Source organism: Fistularia commersonii, chromosome 11 (assembly GCF_037954325.1).
Source record: "Fistularia commersonii isolate RoL2024-O1a breed Wild chromosome 11, RoL_Fcom_v1.0, whole genome shotgun sequence".
NCBI classification, from domain to species: domain Eukaryota; kingdom Metazoa; phylum Chordata; class Actinopteri; order Syngnathiformes; family Fistulariidae; genus Fistularia; species Fistularia commersonii.
Window position 1 is genome coordinate 1,790,916 of NC_141294.1, and position 11,904 is coordinate 1,802,819.

Here is an 11,904-nt window from a genome sequence, read left to right on the forward strand (position 1 = left end):
AGCGGTGATGGGAGAAAGGCGAGGTTCACCCTGGACCGTCACCGGGTCACATAGAGACACAAATAACCATTCAATAACTCATTCACATTGAGATTCATAGAAACATTCACTCACTCATTCACATTGAGATTTGTAGAAACATACACTCACTCATTCACGTCAGGGAGATGCACAACCATTCATTCACTCGTTCACATGTCAAAAAGAGAGATACAATGATTCACTCTCATTTGTACGTCATATAAACAGACAGCTATTCATTCATTCATTCATTTTTCATTTATAAACATACAACAATCCATTCATTCATTAATGTGTCATTTCTAAACATACAACTATTCACTTACTCATTCATTATTTATAAACATCAAACCATTCAATCACTCAGTCATTTGTCATTTATAAACATAAAACTATTCACTCATTCATTCATTCATTCATTATTTTTTCACATACAACTATTCACTCATTCATATTTATAAACATACAACTATTCACTCACTCATTCATCATTTATAATATACAACTATTCACTCATTCATTCATCATTTATTAACATACAACTATTCACGCAGTCATTCATTATTTATAATGTACAACTATTCACTCATTCATCATATTTGAACATACAACCATTCACTCCCTCATTCATCATTTATAAACATACAGCTATTCGCTCATTCATTAATTTGTCATTTATAAACATATGACTATTTACTCAACTATTCCTTCATTTGTCATTTATAAACATAACTATCAACTGACTCATTTATTGTCATTTATAAATATATAGCTATCCACTTATTCATTAGTCACTTGTAAAACTATAACTTTTTCCTCGCTCACTCATTCATTAGTCAGTTATAAACACCCAACTACTCACCCACTAATTCATTCACACTTAAAAACATTCACTCTTACATTTACACACCATATATAGACATACAACATTCACTCTGTTGTTTTACATATGTATGTATATATATATACATATACAAGTATAGACTCACTCATTCATATGTTGTATTTAGTCATGCAACAATCGTCTATGCTCTCATTCATCACATCACACATAGATAAAAAAACATTCACATGTTATATATAGACATTCATGCTTTCATTTACACATCATATATAGATATACAACCATTCACTCTGCCATTAACATATATACACATAAAACTATTCACTCGTTCATTCATACATCACTCAATTATACAACACATGGAGACTTAAAAACATTCACTCACTCATTCACATGTTGTTTAGACATTCACTCACCGCATATAGACATATATTAATAATAAGAATAATCTACAGCAATCAATCATGTCACAGAAAAGACAGATCTGTCAACAAGTGGGTGGCTTCAGTTCTCCACGCTGGAATCCTCCACGCCGCTCCACCCGAGGCGCTTCTGCTGTCAGACGCCCGAGCATTTATTCAAGGAAATGTACGGGGAGGTAAATACCAGCAGGTTGTGTGTCGGACATGAGCAATGACAGGGGTTCTTCTCCTCCGGCACAGTAATTGAGAACACGTCTCCTTTTTAATAGCGCGGGCAGACCCGACGTTCTGGAGCTCATCAGAGAAATAATGAGACAAAGAGAAAGACTCGTCTCTTTTTTTTTTTTTTTTTTTTGATCTCTCGTAGGTTTGGTAGGTGGCAGGTGAGGGATGCCGCCGCCGCCGCCGCCGCCGCAGCCGCCGCCGCCGGCTCCCAGGCCGTGTCACATCTGCAAGTTTACCGGAGAGGTGGGAGGAGGAGGGGGAGGGTTGTAATAAATATGTGTATATTTAAGAAAAAAAAATCTATTGAATTAGTGAGCATAGCATCACGTGGTTGAGTAAATGGAGCTCCATCTGAGCGACTCGAGAGAATGTGGCCATCGAGGCGAGAAGGCTTATGAAGAGACTCCTGAAGATGAACAGGATAAAAGTGTCTGAGAGGAAAAGCTCCTCACAAATTGGCCTTTTTATGAAAACAATAATAATAATAATGATAACAACACATAACAAAGACGATGATGATGATACTACTACAATAGCTGCTACTACTACTACTATGACTACTACTACTAATAATACTGATAATAATAAGAAGAGCACATATCATACACATCACAACACACATAACAACACATGATAATGGTAATAATAAATATAATAATGTGATGATATTATGATGATAATAATGATAATGATGATGATACTCCTACTACTAATAATAATAATAATATGAGAACAATAATGATAAAAAAATAATATAACAGCACCGCATAATAATAATAATAATAATAATAATAATAATAATAATAATAATAATAATAATAATAATAAAATAATAATAATAATAATAATAATGACTGTGATTATGATGATAACAACTATAGTAATAATAATATAATTACAGTGATGATGATAATAATGAGTCTGTTTTGGAGAAAGTGCAAAGGATGATGTCGGTGGATCCCCTGGAAAAGTTGTTCTGCTCTTTCCTCCCTCCCTCCTTCTCTCCCTCCTTCTCTCCCTCTCTCTCTTTCTCTCCCTCTCGTTAAAGGACAAACGAGGAACTTGTGGCGGTAATGAGATTTTAACTAGAGCTAATAAATCAGTTAAAGATGACGGTTTATTGTCCCCAACGCGTGTCACTGTTTACTAGTCTCTCTCTCCTTTTTTTGCAAAGAATAATGCATGCGGTAGGTGTGTGTGTGTGTGTGTGTGTGTGTGTGTGTGTGAGAGAGAGAGAGAGAGAGAGAGAGAGTGTATACGCGCTCTTCTTAACTATAATCGTTATTACCGCGTAATAAGGACGTTATTATAAACACAGGGCCCTGAACAGACACCAACACCGCGGTTAGATGACTTTTATTAATTCTATCTATTCGTTTGTTTTCGGACGTGTTCCTTCACTTCACACCCCCCTCTCCACACACACACACACGCACGCACACACACACACATACACACACACGCCCACCCACTGCAGCCATCAGATTCAGCCCCCACACACAAATTTCAAGCGGGTTATCGCGGCACCCCCCCCTCACCCCCACACACACACACATACACACACACACACACACACACACACACACACACCCTTCTGATGTCTTACCCAGATTACCATCACTGCCCCTCAGATATTTTCTTTTTTTTACAGATCCACGGCGCTCGGCAAATATCCACTCGGAGCCATCTGGTGCAGATCCGAATCTGCTGCGACTTCTCGGGCTTCCAGTCGTTTAGGTATTAAATCTAGATCTACAGACCCCCCCCCCTCCACACACACACACACACATGCACACACACTTTCCTCCACCCCCTTTGACTTCGGAGGAGGAGGGGGCTCATATAAGAATCAAATGGAATAAAAATAGAACTGTTAAAACATGAACACCCCCCTCACTCCCCTCTCAGTGTGTGTGTGTGTGTGTGTGTGTGTGTGTGTGTGTGTGTGTGTGTGTGTGTGTGTGTGTGTCAAGAGAGGACAGCAAAGGGGTCAGCGTCCGATCCTTTTTTTTTCCAATTCTTTTTGTTTAATTTGTCTCCCCCGAGAATCCACTCAGTTTAACACTCGATCACTTTAGATGAAATTAGAAGTGAATTATCGCGATATAAAACGGTAACGGGAATAAAAAGTACTTGAGTTTGGGATTTAGTTTAAAAAGAAAAACAGCGCATTAGATCTTCCGATGATCCGAGGAAGCGTGTCAGAGAGGACGAAGTGTTGTAAAATAAACATTTTGAGTTTTATTTATTTTTCTTTAATTTTATTTTAAAGCGTTAAAGCCCCCCTCCACCTTTTTTGTTGAATGTGTCCCGTTTTTTTTTTATCATCCCCCCTCTTTCGGGACCAAAAAGAAAATAAAGAAACGGGTTGTTTTAAAAGAAAAGAAGAAAAAAAACGACAGTGACACACACACACACACGCACACATACACACGCATGGAAGTCAAAACAAAAGTCCATAAAATAAAATAAAATACAAAAAAATCCTCCAGTAATGTAGACAGGAGTGGAGTTTCCATTATTGATAAAGCGCCTCCGAATATACGAACTATCTCCCACCCTAAAGTCGATCACTTTTATCGATAAACGCCGCGCTTTTATCGATCCGATCCACCTGTAACCGCGTCGGAATAATATAAAAAAAAACAACAATTGAATCGGAGCCGAAATTAAGGGAAAAAAAAGGATTAAAAAATAGAATTAGAAAATAAAAATTAATCGAATCTACTTGCGGACGGAGCAAAACAAAAACGTGTCTTAAATTACAATTGAAACTTTTCATGTATTTATTTATTTACTTTATATTTTCTACCCTCCTGTCCCGGTTTACTTCCATATGTAGGAAAAGTACATTAAAAATAAAAAATAAAAATAAAAATAAATTAAAAAAAAAAAAAGGAAAAGATGTGCGGAGGCGGATTTGCCGACCGGAGCCGTCGGTGAGCGGACTAATGTCTGAACATTTAACATACAATAAGTCCAAACACGGATGGAGAGAGAGAGAGAGAGAGAGAGAGAGAGAGAGAAAGGGAGAGAGAGAGAAGCCCCAGCCAATGTGCTCACTCCATATTCACATTATCCGACATTGCTCCAAACGAGGAGGAGCTTGTAGGCTCAAGTAGGGGCTGCCAATCAAAGCGTCAACTTCAAATTGTATCTGAGGGATCGGACCGGGGACCCCGGGGCCAGGCGCGGCAGTCGGTGCGCAATTGTTGATCAGATCACATCCAGCCGGACTCTTCCTGCAAGAGAGAGAGAGAGAGAGGGAAAGAGAGAGAGAGGGGAGGAGGAGGAGGGGGAGGGGGAGAAAAAGAAGAAGAGAGGAAGCCGAGATTTTTTAAAAGAGCGAAGGGGGTAGTTTTCGGCCGCACACCGCCGAATGCAGCCGCGACTCCAGCTCCCCCCTTCACTCCTCTCGCTTTTTTTTTTTATTTTTTTTTAAATCTTGAAAAAAAAAAAAAAAATCATTATTATTTTATTTGTTGTTGTTTTTTAAAGACAGGAAAGAGAGAGATTTTTTTTTTTTTTTTTCGGATCTTTTTTAAAAAAAAAAAAAAAAACGGACGCGGTGATGTCTTTCCCGCAGCTCGGCTACCCGCAGTATCTCGGCGCGTCGCAGGCGGTGTACGGGAGCGACAGACCCGGCGTGCTCACGCCGTCGTCCCGCGGAGGGAGCACCGACATGGCGGGGAGTCCGTCGGCCACCACGGCGGCGGTCACCTCGGTGCTGGGCATGTACGCAAGCCCGTACGCGCACAACTACAGCGCCTTCCTGCCCTACACCAGTGCGGATCTGGCTCTCTTCTCGCAAATGGTAAGAAAAAACAAAAAAAAAAGAGGGATTTTTAATTGTAATTTTTATATATCTTTATCATCGGAGTTGTTGACGCTTTCATCTGTGCAGGTGAAAAGCACAAAAGTTTGGACGGGAAAAAAATATTTGTATTTATTTAATAATTCGCGGTAAAAATTAGAAGGGGAAATTAATAATGGATTCGAATTAAAAAAAATGCACAAGAAGTGCGTTCAAGCATCCGGCACTGTTTGTTAAAAATAATACAAATATAATTTATAAACGCCGTTGTTGTCTTTTTTTTGGGGGTTTGTTTTGTTTGCAGATTCCGTGGCGTGGACTTTTTTTTAACTGCGTGGGGATTATTGGCCCCCTAAAATTAGCTCACACACCTGGTGGCGATAATAAACTTGCAATGTGTTAACGCGGTCGCTAATGACGCTCTGAGGCCTTTGGGTGCAGAATTGCCCCCCCCCCCCCCCCCCCACACACACACCAAACACCTCCTCAACTTTTCCAAAGAAGAAAAAAAAATCAACAAAATCGAAAGCACTGATCGATGAATCGATGACTTCCGGCAAATCGATAAGTTCAAATCAAATAGGTCATTTAAAAAAGTGTGTGTAGATGGACGAACCCGGGCATTGGAAAGTATGAGGAGTGTGTGAGTGTGTGTGTGGGGGGGTAGAACAGGTACATGAAACCCTGTATTTATGTATGTGTGTGTGTGTGTGTGTGTGTGTGTGTGTGTTCTGCGTAAGACTTCATTGATGAAACTAGTGTGTGCGAATGCGCGTGTACGTATTTTGCAGGTAACAATCGGGTCGAATCAGCCATGTGTGCATGCGAATAGTTGTTTTTGGCACTGTGTGTGTGTGTGTGATGGAGGTAAATAATATCTGTGCGTGTGTGTGTGTGTGTGTGTGTGTGTGTGCGCGCGTCCTCCTCAAGGGGTCCCAATACGAGCTGAAGGACGGGCCCGGCGTGCACGCCGCCAGCTTCGCCGCGCACACGTCCCCGGCCTTCTACCCCTACGGCCAGTTCCAGTACGGAGACCCGGCGCGGCCCAAGAACGCCACCCGGGAGAGCACCAGCACCCTGAAGGCCTGGCTCAACGAGCACCGCAAGAACCCGTACCCGACCAAGGGCGAGAAGATCATGCTGGCCATCATCACCAAGATGACCCTGACGCAGGTCTCCACCTGGTTCGCCAACGCCCGGAGGAGGCTGAAGAAGGAGAACAAGGTGACGTGGGGCAGCCGCGGCAAGGAGGACGGCGAGGACGGCAACCTGTTCGGCAGCGGCGACGAGGTGGAGAAGAACGAAGACGAGGAGGAGATCGACCTGGAGAGCATCGACATCGACAAGATCGACGACAACGAGGGGGATCAGAGCAACGAGGAGGACGACGACAAGTCCACGGAGGGCGGCGGGGACCCGCGGGGACCCGCCGAGGGCCCCGAGCTGGAGCCCCTGGAGAAGAGGCGGGCCTTCGCCCTGCAGGCCCGGGAGGCCTTCGACAAAGCCAAGGGCGCGCTGGGGCTCCACCACGCCGCGGCGGGCAAAGAGCCCCCGGACGGGCCCCCGCACAGCGACACCCGCGTCTCGTCCCCGGAGCGCGGCGGGAGCTTCCCGCTGCCGCCCGGCAACAAACCCAAGATCTGGTCCCTGGCGGAGACCGCCACCAGCCCGGACACCGCGTCCGCGCAGAAACCCGCGTCCCCCGCGGGCCACCCGCACCCTCACCCGCACCCGCACCCCCACCCGCACCCCCACCCGCACCCGCACCCGCACCCGCTGCCCTCCCACCCGGCCTTCCTCCCCAGCCACGGACTGTACACATGCCAGATCGGGAAGTTCCACAACTGGACGAACGGCGCTTTTCTGGGCCAGAACTCCCTGCTGAACGTCCGGTCCTTTCTGGGAGTAAACCAGCACCACCAGCACCTGCAGCCCCCGCAGCCCCCGCAGCAGCCCCCGCAGCAGCCCCCGCAGCCGGCCTCGGTGATGGTGTCGCCGGTTGCGGCCGCGGCGGCGCTCTGCAACGACAGCAAAGTCCCGCCGGAGCCCCACAGCCCCAAACACATAGGTGCGTTGTCATGACATCATTATGGAATTCATTATCACGCATACATGACATCAACACACGCACGTCCACGCAGAGATTTGTTTATTTGTCATGCATTGGATTTTTTTTTTTTTTTTAATCGATTTTTTATTTTTATTTTTTTTTTAAGAACACGAAAACAGTGTAAGATCCGATTCGCCCCCGACACACATCCTGAAGTCCTCCTTTCGACCTCTACACGACAGGTGAGATCCCCTTTACTCTCCTCGAAAAGCACGAAAAAAATACATTTAATATTATTATTATTGTGAATTAAACCGGCCTGTAAAAATACAGAGAATAACAAACACGGGGACGTTTGAGAGGAAAAAAAAAATACTGCCTAAATAGTGATGATAATAATGAATAAATAAAGCGCAGCTGAGGGGGAAAGGGGGGAGGAAAGGGGGGTCTTGACTCTCATCCCACACCCCCTTTAATTCCTCCCCTCCGGGGGATAGTGCGGCTACTTATCAAGTCACCGAGTAAAACGGGCTCTGTCTGGGTTGTGTGCTTTCGCTAAAGACCCCTGGGAGAGCCGGAGCCCTGGGGAGCGCTCTCACGGAAAAGGGGGGCGGTGGTGGTGGAGAAAAAAAAAAAAAATCCAGATTTTTTCTCAGTTTCCTGCAGAAAAAAAATGCATTGCTGATAGTGATGCACCTATTATTATTATTATTATTATTATTATTATGATTGGGACATTAGTGTCGCAGTGTGTTTCATATCACCGCTGTTCAGACACTCAAGATGCACGCTGAGCCCCGCTGTCCAAACACGGGAGGGGATTATTTATCTTTTCTCTCTTTCTCCTTTTCCTCCTCTCCTCGCACCCAGATCCCCCCTGCCTTCCAGCGCCAGGAGTCCACAGGATGCGACGCAACGGGTGCTCACCGCCCTCTCATCGGCTTGATCTAGACGCATTTTCTTTTATTATTATTATTATTATTATTATTATTATTATTATTATTATTATTATTATTATTGCGTGCTTTAAAAAAAGGAAAGAAGAGACAAATAGTAGAAATAATAATAATGATAAAAAAAAAAAAGACTTTACACCTCCTTACCCTGGAAATATAAAAATGGACAATGGGAAAAAGTGTAACCTTCTGTGGGTGCAAAGATAAATGTCCCCACCGGCCGATGGACGGTTCCCTCTATTGTTGTGTAGCCTATAACCGCGCCTATAACGTTACTCTCTCTCTTCACTTCACCCAGAAACACTGGGGGATATTTTCTTTTCTTTTTTATCCCCCCCGAGACTTTATTATTATTATTATTATATAATTATTATTTGTCTCTACCTTCTGTTTTATTTTTGTTATGTTTTTTTTTCCCTTTTTTTGAGGGGGGGTTGTTCTTCCTTTTTTTAATGTAAATACCATGTGATTTCAATTTTGTAAATAGGAAGCGTTGAAGGAATTTGTCCCAGATCGTATATTTTGCTTAATAAACTAAATAATGCAACGATACACACGTCTTTTTTCCCCCCCCAGCTTTTATTTATCATTAAGACGATTATTATTATCATTACTATTATTATTATTATCATGATTATGATTGTATTTGACGTTGGGTGGGAATGAGAGGGGGCTGTGGCCGGGCTTAATTGTATTCCAGTTTTGGGTGGAAAGCAGCGTGGATGCATTGAGGTGCTAATAAGTGTCCAGATGGTTGCTGGTGACAGAAAATGGACAGGAGCAGCTGGGAAGGTCATTAAGTAATAATATGGGAACGCCCAGTCCAAACAAAATCAAATGGTTAAAATCTAATCTGTCAGAGGGGGGAAGTCGATTCCAAGATAAATTATTAATATTTTTCTTTTTTTTCTTTTTTTTTAATGGAAAGGGTGAAACTGACATTGTGTTGTTTAGACAGCAGGATGTGTGTGTGTGTGTGTGTGTGTGTGTGTGTGTGTGTGTTCAGAGGCTGATAGTGATTATTAGCCCATTAAAGAGCTTCTCGAGTTGAAATCGGTGATTAAAACCAAACAATTACTTGCGTATATATTTTTAAAAAGCTAAAATAGATTTATTATAATTAATCCGATTGTGACGTTTTTCTTTTTTTTTTTCCCTTATTTCCTTTTATTTTCCACGGTTTGGAGAAGAAAGAGAAGCTTTGAACTGAGATACAGAGGGGGAAAAAAAAAAAGTTTTAAAACGCTCTTATGTTCAGTCACCATCGTTATTAATATTTCAAACTCTGCCTTGGTGAATCAGAGGGGATTTTAGAAAATTGCATATCATTTGAGGAGGGGGGGAAAAAAGATTAATTTTAAATACTGAGCTGCGAAGGGAATAATTCCAGCGGCCTCACAAACAGATCTCGTTTTGTAATATCACAGCGCCCTCTATAGGCCGGCGATATATCACCTGAGACGGAATCATCCCTCACACACACACACACACACACACACACACACACACACACACACACACACACACGCAAGTGCAATAAATCACAATCTCGTTGTGTCCACACACACACACACACACACACACGGGTTGGTTGAAAACTCGTGATCAATAGTCATATTAAGCATTGTGATGGAGTGAGAAGGGCAGAACTAAATACTTCTACATTATTAAAATAAATGCAAATTAAGGAAAAACACATACCACAAAAACAAATCATCCTGAAGTATGTAACGTTTATTTAGTTTTTTTTTTTTTTTTTTTTTTTTTTTTCTTTAAATAAGAACGTGGCTAGGCTTCTTTTCCCCACTTCCTGTTCTTTTGGAAATCGCTGCCCGAGAACGGCGGTGAAAAATTGACAAAGGTCACCGAGGGGTTTGGACACCAGCTCCCTCGGTTATAGTTACATGAACGCCCGATGACTCTGCACACAAAATGTATTTTATTTATCTATTTTGTGCAAACAGAGACAACGGCGTTGCGGTAATAACCTGAGAAGGGGGGGTTTAATACATCTGTGTCAATATTAACTTACTTACTCCACTGATGTAAATTAGAATATTATGTTGCTATAGGTTTCCTCCCGCCCGACTGATAGCCTGTGGCTCAGTAGAAATTAGAATAATATTAATGCGAAGCCTGAACTGTCTCTTGTCAATTTCACTTAATGTGTTATAACACTGTGCATTTGGCAGTAATGAATCTCACATTGTGGCGGGGAAGAGAAGGAGGAGGAGGAGGAGGAGGAAGGGTTGAAAAGAAAAAAAAAAAAAAAAAAGCAGGTGTGTAAATTTCATATTCCTCCCTCTCCTCCCACCGTTGTGCACGTGACGTCCTCTCATGAGCTGGCATTTTGGGGGGCCGACCAAAATTAAATAACCTCTCGGTGTCCCATTTATTTCTTTTGTACCAAAACAGCCGGAGGTTAGCGGCGAAGTCATTAGCTGCGGGCCATAATATTGTGTTTCTATAATATATACAAAATTATTCATTTAGTAAGTGGATGTACAGTGGATTGTCTAATGGGTAATGAGCAGAGTTGGAGCTGATAATTAGGCTGTCACTTTCAGCCATTTTTTTTTTCTTTTTAACCCCCCCCCCCCCCGTCCCTGCACGCCCTGGGCCGTGATGCAGGGGGAAGAAAAGAAGACACCAAATTAAAAAAAAATAAAAAATAAATAAAAAAAAAAATAAATATAGAGCTAAAGAAATAATGCGCTGTGGGATTACAGAGGTATATATGCATAGCATTATCTGAATTGTAAAACACGGTAGTAACACCATAAGTGCTCCGTAATGGTAATAAAGATTTTTATTTTTATTCAAATTAACAGTCGCTTTTGCGATGTGCGATTTTACTTAATGTCACACGTTTGCCGGAGAAATCGGAAATTAAAAAAAAAAAAAAAAAAAAAAAAAGAGATTGAGGAAGCTGAGAACAACCGAGGCGGGTGTGTGTGTGTGTGTGTGTGTGTGTGTGTGTGTGTGTGGGGGGGGGGGTTATGTAAATCACCGCTCAACGTAAAGACAATAAGTTGTTGACCCTAAAACAATTTAGCATCCTGTCACAGGCCCCCCACCACCCCACTCCCACTCCCACTCCACCTCCGTCCCACCCCGCCGTGACACTGTGGCCTTTTGTTGGGGAACAAGGACCCCCCCCCCCCCCCCCCCCACACACACACACACACACACACACACACACCCCGCCCCCCCACGCTGGGTGTGTGTGTGGGGGGGCAGGGACACGTCACAGTGTGGAAATCTATTCATTTTCGCCGGCGAATTGTGCGTGTCGTGACAGTGTGTGTGTGTGTGTGTGTGTGTGACTGAGAGAGCGGTGGTGGGGGGCAGAGGTGACAGCATGGGGAGGAAAGTTTATCACCGTCTTGTCTTTTTTGGCAGAAGCCAGCCATTCTCACAAAAGACTCGACCCCCTTGTTGTCCGACAACACAAACGTCTCTCCCTCTTCCTCTCCTTTGGCCGCCGCCGCCCCCACCTCCAGGAACATCCTCCGTTGTCTTCTCCTGAAGACGCCCGCCCGTATCTGCGCCCCTCTAATCCATTTATCTAG

At 43.2% G+C, this 11,904-nt stretch overlaps 1 protein-coding gene across 1 annotated transcript; it reads left to right on the forward strand.

Annotated features, from left to right (window-relative positions):
• The first annotated feature begins 4,879 nt into the window (after positions 1-4,879).
• Positions 4,880-8,884, forward strand: irx1a (iroquois homeobox 1a). Its single transcript, XM_086156033.1, has 4 exons — positions 4,880-5,326; positions 6,257-7,394; positions 7,543-7,618; positions 8,247-8,884. The coding sequence occupies exons 1-4, from the start codon at positions 5,084-5,086 to the stop codon at positions 8,320-8,322; spliced, it is 1,533 nt and encodes a 510-aa protein (XP_086012159.1). The 5' UTR covers positions 4,880-5,083; the 3' UTR covers positions 8,323-8,884.
• The last annotated feature ends 3,020 nt before the right edge of the window (positions 8,885-11,904 follow it).